At 43.2% G+C, this 12,553-nt stretch overlaps 1 protein-coding gene across 2 annotated transcripts in view; it reads right to left on the reverse strand.

Annotated features, from left to right (window-relative positions):
* TSNARE1 (t-SNARE domain containing 1) overlaps positions 1–12,553 on the reverse strand; it is a 460,525-nt gene that overhangs the window by 285,992 nt on the left and 161,980 nt on the right. For both annotated transcript variants that reach the window (XM_033071250.1, XM_033071242.1), the window contains exon 6: positions 12,219–12,288. In XM_033071250.1, the coding sequence (XP_032927141.1) occupies positions 12,219–12,288 (70 nt within the window). The remainder of the gene's footprint in view (positions 1–12,218; positions 12,289–12,553) is intronic.

The raw sequence follows: 12,553 nt of genomic DNA on the forward strand, positions 1-12,553 counted from the left end.
GAAGATGTTGTAGACCCATGGCTGATCACAATTATTTTCTGGAGTAAATCTGTTAATTCTGATACTATATGACAAAAAGCTGTGACATTAGTAACAACCAGTCAATGCTGAATTAAAATTTCCTTCCTTTCCTTTCCTTTCCTTTCCTTTCCTTTCCTTTCCTTTCCTTTCCTTTCCTTTCCTTTCCTTTCCTTTCCTTTCCTTTCCTTTCCTTTCCTTTCCTTTCCTTTCCTTTCCTTTCCTTTCCTTTCCTTTCCTTTCCTTTCCTTTCCTTTCCTTTCCTTTCCTTTCCTTTCCTTTCCTTTCCTTTCCTTTCCTTTCCTTTCCTTTCCTTTCCTTTCCTTTCCTTTCCTTTCCTTTCCTTTCCTTTTTCATCTTTTCTCTTTTCTTCTTTTTTTCCCTTTTTTCTGTTTTCACATGGCATTTTCCCCTTCTATTTCTCCAAGACATTTTTCCAAAGACCACCCTTATCTGCCTTACCCACTTTCACTTCAAACAAGGCAGGACAAGGGGTTTAAACCAAATTCCCTGTGAGTTTCTAGCTCTAGTGCAAGGTGTCCCTGCTCTCTGACCAAATAGTGCTGAACTTGGCAGTGTTATTTACCAAAAAAACATCTCTTTACTCAGTTTGAGCACCCAGTGGCCACACAAATAACAAAAAGATCTGCTTAACCCCTGGTGTGCCTCCTGCAGCGGGCAGATGAAGAGGTGTCTGCTCAAAGGGTTTATTCCTGATGGAGCAGAGTGTGAAAGGAGTCATTCATTAAATCACACCAGGAAAAAATGCAGATATTCATCCCAGAGTGGCTTCCCCAGCAAGCAATAGATCAGCAAATCCTTGTACTATGCTCTGAAATTGGGCTTTCTTTCTTTTTCTTTCTTTCTTTCTTTCTTTTCTTTCTTTCTTTCTTTCTTTCTTTCTTTCTTTCTTTCTTTCTTTCTTTCTTTCTTTCTTTCTTTCTTTCTTTCTTCTTTCTTTCTCTCTTTCTTTATTTCTTTTTTTCTTTCTTTCTTTCTTTCTCTCTTTCCTCTCTCTCTTATTCTTTATTTCTTTTTCTTTCTCTCTCTTTCTTTTTCTTTTCTCTCTTTCTCTCTCTTTCTTTTATCTCTATTCTCTCTTTCTCTTCTCTTTCTTTCTCTCTTTCTTTCTCTTTCCTCTCTTTCCCCTTCCTTCCTTCCTTCCTCCCTTCCTTCCCTCCTTCCCTCCTTCCTTCCTTCCTTCCTTCCTTCCTTCCTTCCTTCCTTCCTTCCTTCCTTCCTCTCTCTCTTTTTCTCTCCTTGTTTCTCTCTCTTTCTTTCTTTCTCTTTCTTTCTTTCTCTCTTTCATTCTCTTTCTCTTTTTCTTTCCTTCTTTCTCTCATTCTTCGTCTCTTTGTCACTGTCTCTTTCTCTTTCTCCCTTTTTCTTTCTTTCTTTTTTTTTTTTTTTTTCTTTCTTCCCCTAGAGCTCCCACAGACATCCTGCAGAAATGTGGGGTGCATGGCTCAGCCACAAGTCACAGCAAAAGTCTCTCTCTGTGATGGGACCATGGACAGTTCCAGGCTCAAAGGATAAACCAGACCCTACACAAAGCCAGCAGAAGGATTCCAGCCATCACCAGCATGTCTGGGGTGCTGTGCCAGAGCCCTGCAGGAGCCCCTGGAAAGGTGAAGGCTCAGCCCTGACACCCCTCACTCCACACAGAAATTCCTGAACAAACCTGGTCCCACAGCTCCCTCCAGCCAATCTGCACAAACTGCATGTCTGAATTTGGGATTAATGGCATAAAACCCACCATAAACATGCAGTTGTCCCATCCCTCCTCCAATATTTATTTTTTTTGGCCTTAAAAAAATTTACAAAACTTGTACTCAGAGAGCCAGGGGGAAGTCACTCCAGTCAGGATCTCAAGTCATTAGATAAACTTCCTGCCTGTGGATATTTCAACCCAAATATAAAATTATTTGTCCTCTGCAGGCTATGCTAACAGAATGTGATCTTGTCTTGCACTTTCTCTAACTCTGCAGGAGGAAAGAGGCAAAATATCTGAAGCTGGTTTGTGTTTCAAGGTGAAGGAGGATGACTTTTTCTCTGTTGACTCAAAACACTGATTTTTAACCTAATCATATCACACATTTCACTGCTAATACGTGAAAATGTCAAAAGATGTAAACTCCAAATTAAAAAGCTACTAATTTAGTAATATTAAGGGAAATTTGCATATTTTTGATGATTAATCTCAGGCTTCTGAAAAATTAGCAAAACTGTCCTGGTGGCCCAAGAGATAAACAAAGAGAAGGAACATTTTATCCTATGTATTTATTTATTTATTTCTTCGTCCTTCTGTCACCCACAAAACAAAAAAAAAAAAGAAAATTAAAAACAACATCAGTGTGAAATCAGCATTTCCCAGATAAACATCTCAGAATAAATATATGAAAAAGAAAAAAAAAAAAAAGACAGTATTTACAGTATTTTTACACATAGCAATATCCAGCCACGCTTCTGGGAACGTAAAATTTTCATGCTACAAATAGAGTGCTCGCTGGGGGATGCAGTTGGCTTCCAAAATGTGAAATAGAGAAGCAAAGAAGATGAAGGGGGTGATGTGAGTGTCTCAAACACTGATAGCTGGATGGTCGTGGAGCCAAGCAAGCAGTGTTGGTAACAATATGCTGTGAGAAAGAGCAGGATGTGGCTGCAGAAGGGGGATGCAGAGATAGGGCAGCATTTTTCTGGGAAAACATCTTGGTTTTGGCTCCTGGAGGTCAACACAACACAGCACAGGCACAGGAATGAGGTTGGGAATGGGGAACAAAGTGCAAGACCAGCCAAGATCCCTGAAGGCTCTGACACATTTCCAGAAAGTTCCAGAAGAACAGGCTGTGCATGACAACTGATTTGCATGGAAAGAGAAAGCAGCAGGGAAAACTTATTTATAAAAGGTAACCCCATGAAGCCTGGGTGGGTGAACACCCCAGGATCCTGGAGATTCCATCAGCTGGATCAGTGCTGGAGCCAGGACTGGTGAACTCTCTCCTTCTATTTCTCCCTTTCTTCCTTTCTCCCTATGTTTAATCCATTTATCTCTCTTTTCCCTTTCACCTGTCTTGGGTTACAATACAGGATGTAATAAAAGCTATCTATTCTATCACCATCTGTAGAGACAGGTGGGGGCAGTGATCCTTATCTCTGTGGGAGATAATCTGCTAATGGGCCATCCATTGAAACCAGGCAGGGCATTGTTCTTTATCTTTTCACAACCCATCCTTCCTCCAGCCAGTCATTTTCTGCTCATGGCCATTGAGTCCCACTGTGGGACTGATAAAATTACTGCATCCCATTGGAAGTTGCTCCAGCCAGGGGGAAGAGCCCAACATTTCTTACCAAGATGAAAGCAGAGGTTTTGGGACACTAAGGGAGCCCCTTTCTCCACTGGACTCCAGAGGAAAACCGGATTTCTCCACATCACCGCTGGAGCTCCGGAGGGAAACTGCACCTTGTACAGGAGCACTGCTCCAACTGAGCCACATCTGTCACTGCAGGAGGATGCAGCCACCATGGAATGGGACTGCTGCCAACACCCTGCCTGACGGGTGTCAGGTTGTACTCTGACTGTGTCAGGGTTTGGAGTTTGTTCTTTGTAGTACTGTATTTCTATTTTAATTTCCCTAGTAAAGAATTGTTATTCCTAATTCCCATATCTTTGCCTGAGAGCTCCTTAATTTCAAAATTATAATAATTTAGAGGGAGGGGGTTTACATTCTCCACTTCAAAGAAAAAGGTCCTGCCTTTCTTAGCAGACACCTGTCCTCCAAACTAAGACATCACTCTTCCTCCTTATCTAAAACTCATTGCCTTTTCCTTAGACAAGAAGTCAGGAACTAATTTATACTGATTTCCATGCTCAATGTGCAATTCACCAATGAATTTTTTTAAGCTTGTGTGGATCCTCTGACTTTTGCCATTCCTTTTGACCACAAGCATCCACAAATCTCAGTTGTTCCATTCCCTTAAGGGTGGGATGCCACAGGAACGAACATTTTTTTTTTTACCTGGGGCACAAAAGGGGAGAATGGGGTGAGAAGAAGGGTTTATTTTTCTAGTATCCAGTCACTGGCAGAAGGCAAAAAATCATCTCATCGTTTACCCAGATCTGTGCTCCAAATGGTTTAAAACCATGGCACATTGCTGCAGATCCTTGCAGGAATGTGCAAGGACCTGGGCTCACACAGTGGTAACTTCTGTTCCTTGGAGATGTCACAGCCCTGGTGTTTAAGCAGCTGGACCTAAGCCAGTGAGCAAATCTGCAAAGTGGAGATGGGAACAAGGATATGTGGGAAGGCTTGGGCTCCAAATTAATGCAGTTTTCAGGAGCATTGAGTGTGCTCTTCTTCCCTTGACTCTGCAGACAATGTCCTTGTGGCCAAGAAGGCAAATGGGATTTTGGGATGCATCAGGAAGAACATGGTCAGCAGATTGAGGGAGGTGATCCTGCCCCTCTGCTCAGCCCTGGTGAGGCACATCTGGAGTTCTCTGTGCAGCTCTGGGCTCCTCAGGATGAGAGATGGAGCTCCTTGAGCAGGTCCAGTGGAGAGCCATGAGGATGATTTGGGGACTGAAGCACCTTTATGAGAAAAGGCTGAAGGAGATTGGCCTGTTCAGCCTTGAGAAGAGGAACTAATGCCCAGGAAATTCCACCTGAACATGAGGAAGAACAGCACAACCTGCTGTGGTGCCTTCCAGCCTTGCTCAGGCTGTGATTTTCTGTGATTCTCTGACCCACCACTGCACTGAGGACAGGGCAGAAACCATAAGCTGAGCCATGAAAGCATTAAAAAGTTACATAAACAGCAGCAGTAAGAGACCTTCAAGGGGAGATTGCTGGTTATCCCCCAGAATCCACCATTCCTTCTCATCTCCTGCAGGATCCATCCCTTGCCACAATAAATAATCATTGCTCCATCACTACAGGGTTTAAAATTCCCAGCCTACACCCACAACCCACCTCGATGTGACCAAGGTTTCTGGCCACCTCAGAACTCTGGCAAGGACAATTTTGGGAGAAAAACACCGAAAAGAAAAACTCCACTGACAGATTGATTTGTAGTGACCATTAGAAACTGCTCGAGCATGTGAAGGGATACTCCAAGGACCTCTCTAAGCAGGGCAGGCAGTTCAAAAGTGTATGAATTTATCATCATTGGAGGATTCTGCAGTTCATCACCAGCTTTTGTAATTTATCACAGGGATGTCACACGTCTGCAGCTCTGGGATTCTTAGGGGTGAGATCTGTCACATAAATACAGTTATTAAGGCAGCGAGTGTATTATACAGTTAAATGCAAATGTTGCAATCTGGCAACCCATTTTTACTGCCAAAACCTAGAAGGTTTTTCCTGTCAGAAATTGATGCCAGTAGTGATAAATGGGGGATAGATAAAGTTAATCCGACTGCTTTGAGTTGAACAGGGAAGGTATTACTTTGAAGGGTTTAACATATTAACGGAATCAAAATGACATTTCAAAATATTTATGGAAATCTTTTTTTTCTTCTTTTTTTAAAGCTTCTACAAGCAGTATAACAAAACCATATAAAACATTATTAAATTCTACCCTTAATTAAACATGCTGACACTTAAAAGCTTCTGTCTGATTTACTTTAACAAATCTTCTTTCCGTAAATTATGACTTTAAAACATAATTCTGCTCTAAATGAATCTGCATTCCAGAAGAATTAAAATCTTTTTAACAGATGCTCATTAAAAAAAAACCAAAAAAAAAAAACGTGGAGGTACAGCTTAAACTTTTATGAAACATAATGGTGAAACAAGAAAAGAAGGAAATAATATATATAAATGATAAAATTATCTGAGGAAAAAAGACCTTTACTGTTTTATATCAATTCAGAAAAGCTGCAGGGTATGGATTCATCCATCCCTGCAGCAGGTTGGTGAGGCCCCAAGCCATGAGGAGAACTCTTCAGCCTCCCTGGAGCATCCAGAGGAACATGGCAATGTCCAAAGGTCACTTTTTTTGTCCAGTTGAGGTCCAAATGACCCCACAGCTCCCCCCAGAAAGCCAAGGGTTACTCCATTTCTTAGTGCAACATGAGTTAGGTGGGAACAAACTGAGCCACCTCAATCATCCACCCTGAAGGTGAAATCCCAGTGCCAGATCCCTCATTTGAACCAGGGTGTCCCCTGAGATGTCCCAGTGTGCCACCACACCTGACGCTGCCATTTCAGAAGCGAAGGAACAGCAAATCCTGTGCCAAAACTGCCAACCCCACCAATGGATCTCAGACACCCTGGGGCTCCTCAACAGCTCCAAGAGTCACCAATCACATCCTGGCTGCACCATAAAGTGTGGCCAGAAGGTCCAGGGAGGGGATTCTTCCCCTCTGCTGTGAAACCCCACCTGCAGTGCTGTGTCCAGCTCTGGGGGCCAGCAGCAGAGGATGTGGAGCTGTTGGGCTGAGTCCAGAGAAGAGCACAAAGATGCTCTGGGGTTGGAGCCCCTCTGCTCTGGAGCCAGGAGGGGAGAGCTGGAGGTGTTCATCTGGGGAAGAGAAGGCTCCAGGGAGAGCTCAGAGCCCCTTCCAGTGCCTGAAGGGGCTCCAGGAGAGCTGGAGAGGGACTGGGGACAAGGGATGGAGGGACAGGACACAGGGAATGGCTTTGAAGTGAGAAGAGCAAGTTTAAATTGGACATTGGGAAGAAATCCTTGGCTGTGAAGGTGCTAAGACCCTGGCACAGCTTTCCCCATCCCTGGAGTGTTCAAGGCCAGGCTGGATAAGACTTTGAGCAGTCTGATCTAAAGTGTCCCTGTCCATGAAAGGGGAGTGTTGGAACCACACAGTCTTCAAGATCCCCTCCAACCCAAACCATTCCACCATTCTGACCTTGCCAGGATGAGCTGAAGCTTGACAGAGTCCAGAGACCAAGAAAATGTAGGAAACCACCTTTAGGTTCTTATCCATGAGAGGGTGTAACAACCTGTGCCAAGCAAGACCCACAGATGAGTCCAATCTATCAGAAACCCACTGATTCTGTCCTGAATGTCAACATGGGTCAAAAGTGCTTCTACAAATCCAGCAAAGCACCTCAGACTGAGCCTGAGAGCCCTAAAGAGTGCATTGCCATAGTTTCATTGAATTTTGCTGTTTCATGGTGGCTTCCAGCTTGGGCAGGGATGCCTCTCTTCCCAAAACACCCCAAACTAACAACATTTCACCCTAGGCTTCCATTGATTTCAGGGTGGCAAAATAAACTGATGAAGTGATTTTACTGTTGCCAAAAATTCTGCTAGTGATGATGCAAGTTTCCTGGGGAAGGGTGAGGAAGGTGGAATTCCCTTTAATCCCAGTAAAGAATATAGAAATCTATATATGCATGCCCAAGGAAAAGAGGTGCTCTGTGAAGTTAATATTTAACCAAAAACCAGATAAGAGCAGCAATACAAAAGCTGCACTTTCACTCTCTTCCAGGACTGTTAAGTTGTCTCATCCTGAAGCAGCTCAGATCTCAAACTCAGCTTCTCCACTGGAAAATACTTTGAAACTCCTTTGTGGCCATAGGAATTCTCTGCCATGCACCATCTTAACCAAGATTTTGTATCAGTTCCATCAGAAAAGCAGGTTTTTCTCTCACATTGTACAGCTGTAGAGCTGAGCCCTCACTCAGGTGCAGGAAAAAAATCCTACGTATTTCAAAAACATGTGCTTTAAAAAAAAATAAATGACAGTGGGAAAAGTGAGGTGAAAGCTAAAAGCCTTTTTTAAAAATCTCATATCAGGAGAATTCAACACTTTTTTAAAAGTAAATCTCATCAGTGCTAAAATCTCATCAGTGCTAAAAGCCCCAAAAATATCCTTCTTATAACTCCTCCTTAAACAGGTAAACTCTTCTGCTAGTGACTAATGAAGGATCCAAAAATGCCACGGGGTGAAGACCCATGGGCTACATCCCAGACACACCTGGAATTGGTAATAAAAAACTGTGACTGTGACTCAAGGCTCTTATTCCTCTTGACACAAGGTCAAATATCCAATAAGGTGACAAACTCCTCTTTGAGGTAAGCAGTGCAGAAACCTGGTTTGGAAAGCCTGGATCATTTCTGTAGCCACCAGCCTCCAAGGAAAGGACATCAAGGACCTTTCATTGCCACCTCAAGCTCAGTTTCGTGGCTTCCAGGTAGTCAGCAAATACCTCTTGCAACCTGCATGGCCACTTTGCTTTTCCTGAGATCACAATAAGGCAGGGTCAGGTTGTGTGAAAATGAGAGGCTTTTAATTTTTGTTTTGTTTTGGTTTGGATTTTTTCTTCTTTGGGCTTTTTTTTTTTCTTTTCTCACCTTTAGAGAGCATTTGTGCATGTTACAGGGGGTTTTCATTTCCAGCCCCACTTTGTGGAGGACCTTGGGAGACCAAAGAGTTACACCAGTCAAAAGGAAGGAGACTGGTTTTCGCTGTCTCTTGGAGACAGTGCTCTAACTGGGTGTTTAATTTGATTTGCCTAAATTAAAAACTCATTACCTTCAGTGCCTAATGTTGGAGAACCCCCTCATCCCACACACTCTGCCTAAGGAGGCAGATAAATGCCTTGGAAGCCTGGATTATTAAACCAAAGGTCAGAGAGAAAACAAATCAGATGATTTTTCCTGCATCACTGCAGAAAGCCTCAGCTTTCTCTCCTGGCTTTAGCTCCTCATCCCAGCTCCATGCACCTTTTTTTTTCCCTTTGCTCCCACTCCCTTCCCAATTAATCCAGGGCCAGTTGCACTCAGCCAAGAGCTTTGTATGGGCATTTACATTTCCCTTGCCAGCACACCCAGCCCCGAGCATGCAGCACACAAATATTTGTGCTGGGAAGAGCTTTGACCAGGATGATTCACTTTGGGTCTGATGTACACCCTGCTCACAGCAGCAGCCAAGTCTGTTTCACTGTCTAGAGCTGGCACTCCGTGTGGGATGAACTCTCCCAAATTTACTTGCCACAGTCACAATCCTTATTCTGAAAGACTCAGCTCTCAAAAGCAGAGAAACCATTTCAGAAAGGAGAACAGACCAATTTGACAGCAAGAATCCTGCCTTCATCTGATGCCTTTGTGAGTCCTGTGCTTGAGAGGCAGAAAGTCTGCCTGAATTTGGCAAGGAAGCAGGTAAGTTTGGGGTTTTTTGTTTTTTTTTCTTTCTGTTTTATCAGGACCCTGCAGCTAGGTAAGCAAACACTTCTGCAGTTTACAGTCCAAAGTAGCTGAATGTCCTGTGTGGCAGAACAATTCACCTTTAATCCCTATTCCCAAACACTCTGCCTTCCCTCATCTGCCTAATTTTAGGCAGCCTCATTCTAGGCAGAGTGACAGCCACTTAACAAGAAAGTAGAAATTGTGGCAATTTTACTACTTAGACACCCAAAACCATTATCGTTTTCCTAACAGCCAGGGCTATAAACCTGCCAAATGTTCCCTCCCTGCTCCCATCTTCCAGGCTAGAGGGTGTTCAAGGAGAGAAATGCATCAGCCTCTGAAGGAGAGGGGTCAAGTGGCAGAGGAGGAAGATTAAGCCATGATTTGCAGCTGGGGAAGCAGAAAGCACTGCCCCAAAGGTCTCACCTGAGGAGCTGCCCCTCCTGAGCTGAGATCTATGCAGCCCTGCCAGCTCCATGATTCATGGCACTGCCTTTGCCTGGTGCAGCTCTCAGGAGAGACAGGCACAGGTTCTGGTGGAGAACCAGAGGCTGTTTGCCTGCATCTGGTGGTGAGAAAGGGGGGCAGTGGAAGGACAGGAAGACAAAACTGAAAGGGAGCTGCTGCTCCTCCTCAGCACAGCACCCTGGTGCTGCTCTGTGTGGAGATACAAGGGGAGAAATGGGAGACCCATCAGACCATGGGGAGAGAGCAAGAGACTCACACTGAACCACAAGCAAAAGCTGGTGCTTGAATGTGTCATCTTGTTTAGTTTTTTTAAGTTTATATTTCATAAACTAAGCATTAGTTTGAAAAATTCTTTACTTTCTCAGTGTTCCTGCTTTGATTGCCAACCCATCTGAGGTATCAGGGTGTAATACTGTTGCAGGAGGGATTGTTGTTTACAGTCCAAATAGTGGTTTATTTTGAAGAATCTAACTTTTGTGACTGTATAACTGTGTGTTTCTTTCTAAAGGCATTCAAGGAATACACAAGTGATGATGTGAATGTAGCTCCTGAAGACAGAGTGTGGGTGCAAGGATGGCTCCCAATTCTTTTTCATGGGGAGAGAGGGTGAACCAGGAGACAGCTGGAGGAATTCAGGTGCTGATGACAGGGGTAGAGAAGCATGGTTAAATTTTTTAAAAGCTGCATTTAACTGTCTGGACAATTAACAATAATTCTGAGATCAAAAAATAATTAGTGCAATTAATGCCTGATGCATCTATTTATGTAACTGCTCAGGAAAGAGGAAAATTATCTACCCATGTTTCTGGAGTGCTCTGAAGAGTCGAGGAATTGATTCTTTAATTAAAAAGAAAATAGTTTAGGAGAGGAAACACAATATCTGCACGATGCAGACTCTTTTCTGGGTTAAGGATCTCCAGCAGTTATTAAGGTGCTTTATGCTGCAAATAATTTTGTACATGTAAACATCTTTCCTGATTACATCGATCTCCACAGGCTGAATTTTTACTCTTATGTCCTCTCCAAACTCCTAAATTTACTTTCAAATCTTCTGACTACTACTATTTTTAATCCTCTGGTCTGTAAAACAGAGTATATGTGAATTAGGGCAGATCTGAAGCCCTGATGAAAGCAATGGATTGGAGAGAAAAAGAGAGACATTGCAAACAGATCTGAGAGTTTATATTGCACAGAGGTCAGTCAAATCCATCAGACAAACAAAAAAATAAGCCCAAATTCTCCCCTTTTTTTTTCACAGCCAAATCTCAGCAGGAACAGCAGTCAGGCACAATATACCAGAGACATATCCTAAATAGTTGGTTTTTGCCTGCAAGCTGCTTGAGGGGAGGCACCTTTAATAAACTGTGCTGCATTTGGAGAAGTCATTTGAATTCTGTAATTAGCACACGCACAATGAGAGCTAACTGTGCGTGTTTGTGTGTACACAGCTCTGGAAGAGGGAGTTTAATGAACTGTGTCTCCTGCAACTGCAAATCAAGTTTCATTTTGTCAGTGTTGTGCCACGTGATGCAGCTTCCAACACACTTCTCCTCCTATAAAATATCCTCTCCCTCTTTTTTCTTTTTTTCATAGAATCATGGAATGGTTTGGGTTGGGAGGGTCCTTCAGGATCACTTGGTTCCCATGGCCCTGCCATGGACAGGGACATTTTTGACAATCCCAGATTGCTCCAAACCCCATCCAAGCTGCCTTTGGACACTTCCAGGGATGGAGCAGCTTCCCTGGGAAATGTGTGCCAGAGCCTGCCCACCCTCCCAGGGAAGAATTCCTTCCCAATATCCAGTCTGAACCTACTGTCTTTCAGTTTGAAGCCATTTCCCCTTGTTCTGTCACTACCTGCCTCTGTCACAGGTCCCTTTTCTCTTTTTCTTTCCTCTTGGGTTCATGGACCTTGGTCAAGAGAACTGGGGATAAAAGAAAAGGAAAAAGGGAAAGCTACAGAAAGATCTGTTTTGGTTGAACTCCAGCCAGGAGCTGACCTCTCACAGCTGCTCATTCACTCCTCACTGGTGTGGGAGGGAAGCAGGAAAGGCCTTGACTGGGTAAGAACTGCTCAGCAGTAATTAAAATATCCCTGGATTATCAACACTGTTTTCATTATAAATCCAAAACATAGCCTCATATTGGCTGCTGTGAAGGAAATTAAAATTATCTCCATCCCAGCCAAAACCAGCACAGTTTCCTACTCTGGCTTCACTTTAAAAACAAACGATCACCACCCTCAACAACAAAAAAACCAACCCAAAAAACCCAAACAAACAAATAACAAAAGTAACAACACCTCCAAGAAGCACAGAATGCCCTCTTTCACCATGGGCCATCTTTTGTGTTATCTCCACACCATTCTCTGCCACCTGAAACCAGCAAAGCAAAGCTTTATACGATCAATACACATCCTACCACCATTAATCACCGACAGGAACTGGAAAAAAAAAACAAGTAATCCTGACAAAGAGGTGTCCAGCTACAATAAAAGGATGGAAGAAAGGGTGAGGATAGATGAGGGGAAAAATGAAAAGGCTGGGACAAAGAAAGATCTGCAAGAACTTAAAATAAACTCACAGTCCATCCTGCAGCTCTTGAGTATCATTTGAGGTCCCCAGGGATCGAAGACTTCTTTCCAGAGAGGTCACTGTCAACAGCAGAGAAAGAAAAGATAAAAAAGCAGCACACCTTTTCAGAGAAAGATAAAACAAAAAAACCCAAAAAAACCCCCTGGATCGTAATTCAGATGTTTGTCTTTTAATATTTTTTTTAAAATATAATCAAGTATTTGAACAAGTAAGAGAAAGGGGACAGCATCTAGCAGTAGCCAGTGGCACAGAATGATCACAGAATGAATGGGTCCTTTGGAAGCATACATGGTGAATCCATGCCATGATGTGATGGAATGTGAC

This window comes from Catharus ustulatus, chromosome 1 (assembly GCF_009819885.2).
Source record: "Catharus ustulatus isolate bCatUst1 chromosome 1, bCatUst1.pri.v2, whole genome shotgun sequence".
Lineage (NCBI taxonomy): Eukaryota > Metazoa > Chordata > Aves > Passeriformes > Turdidae > Catharus > Catharus ustulatus.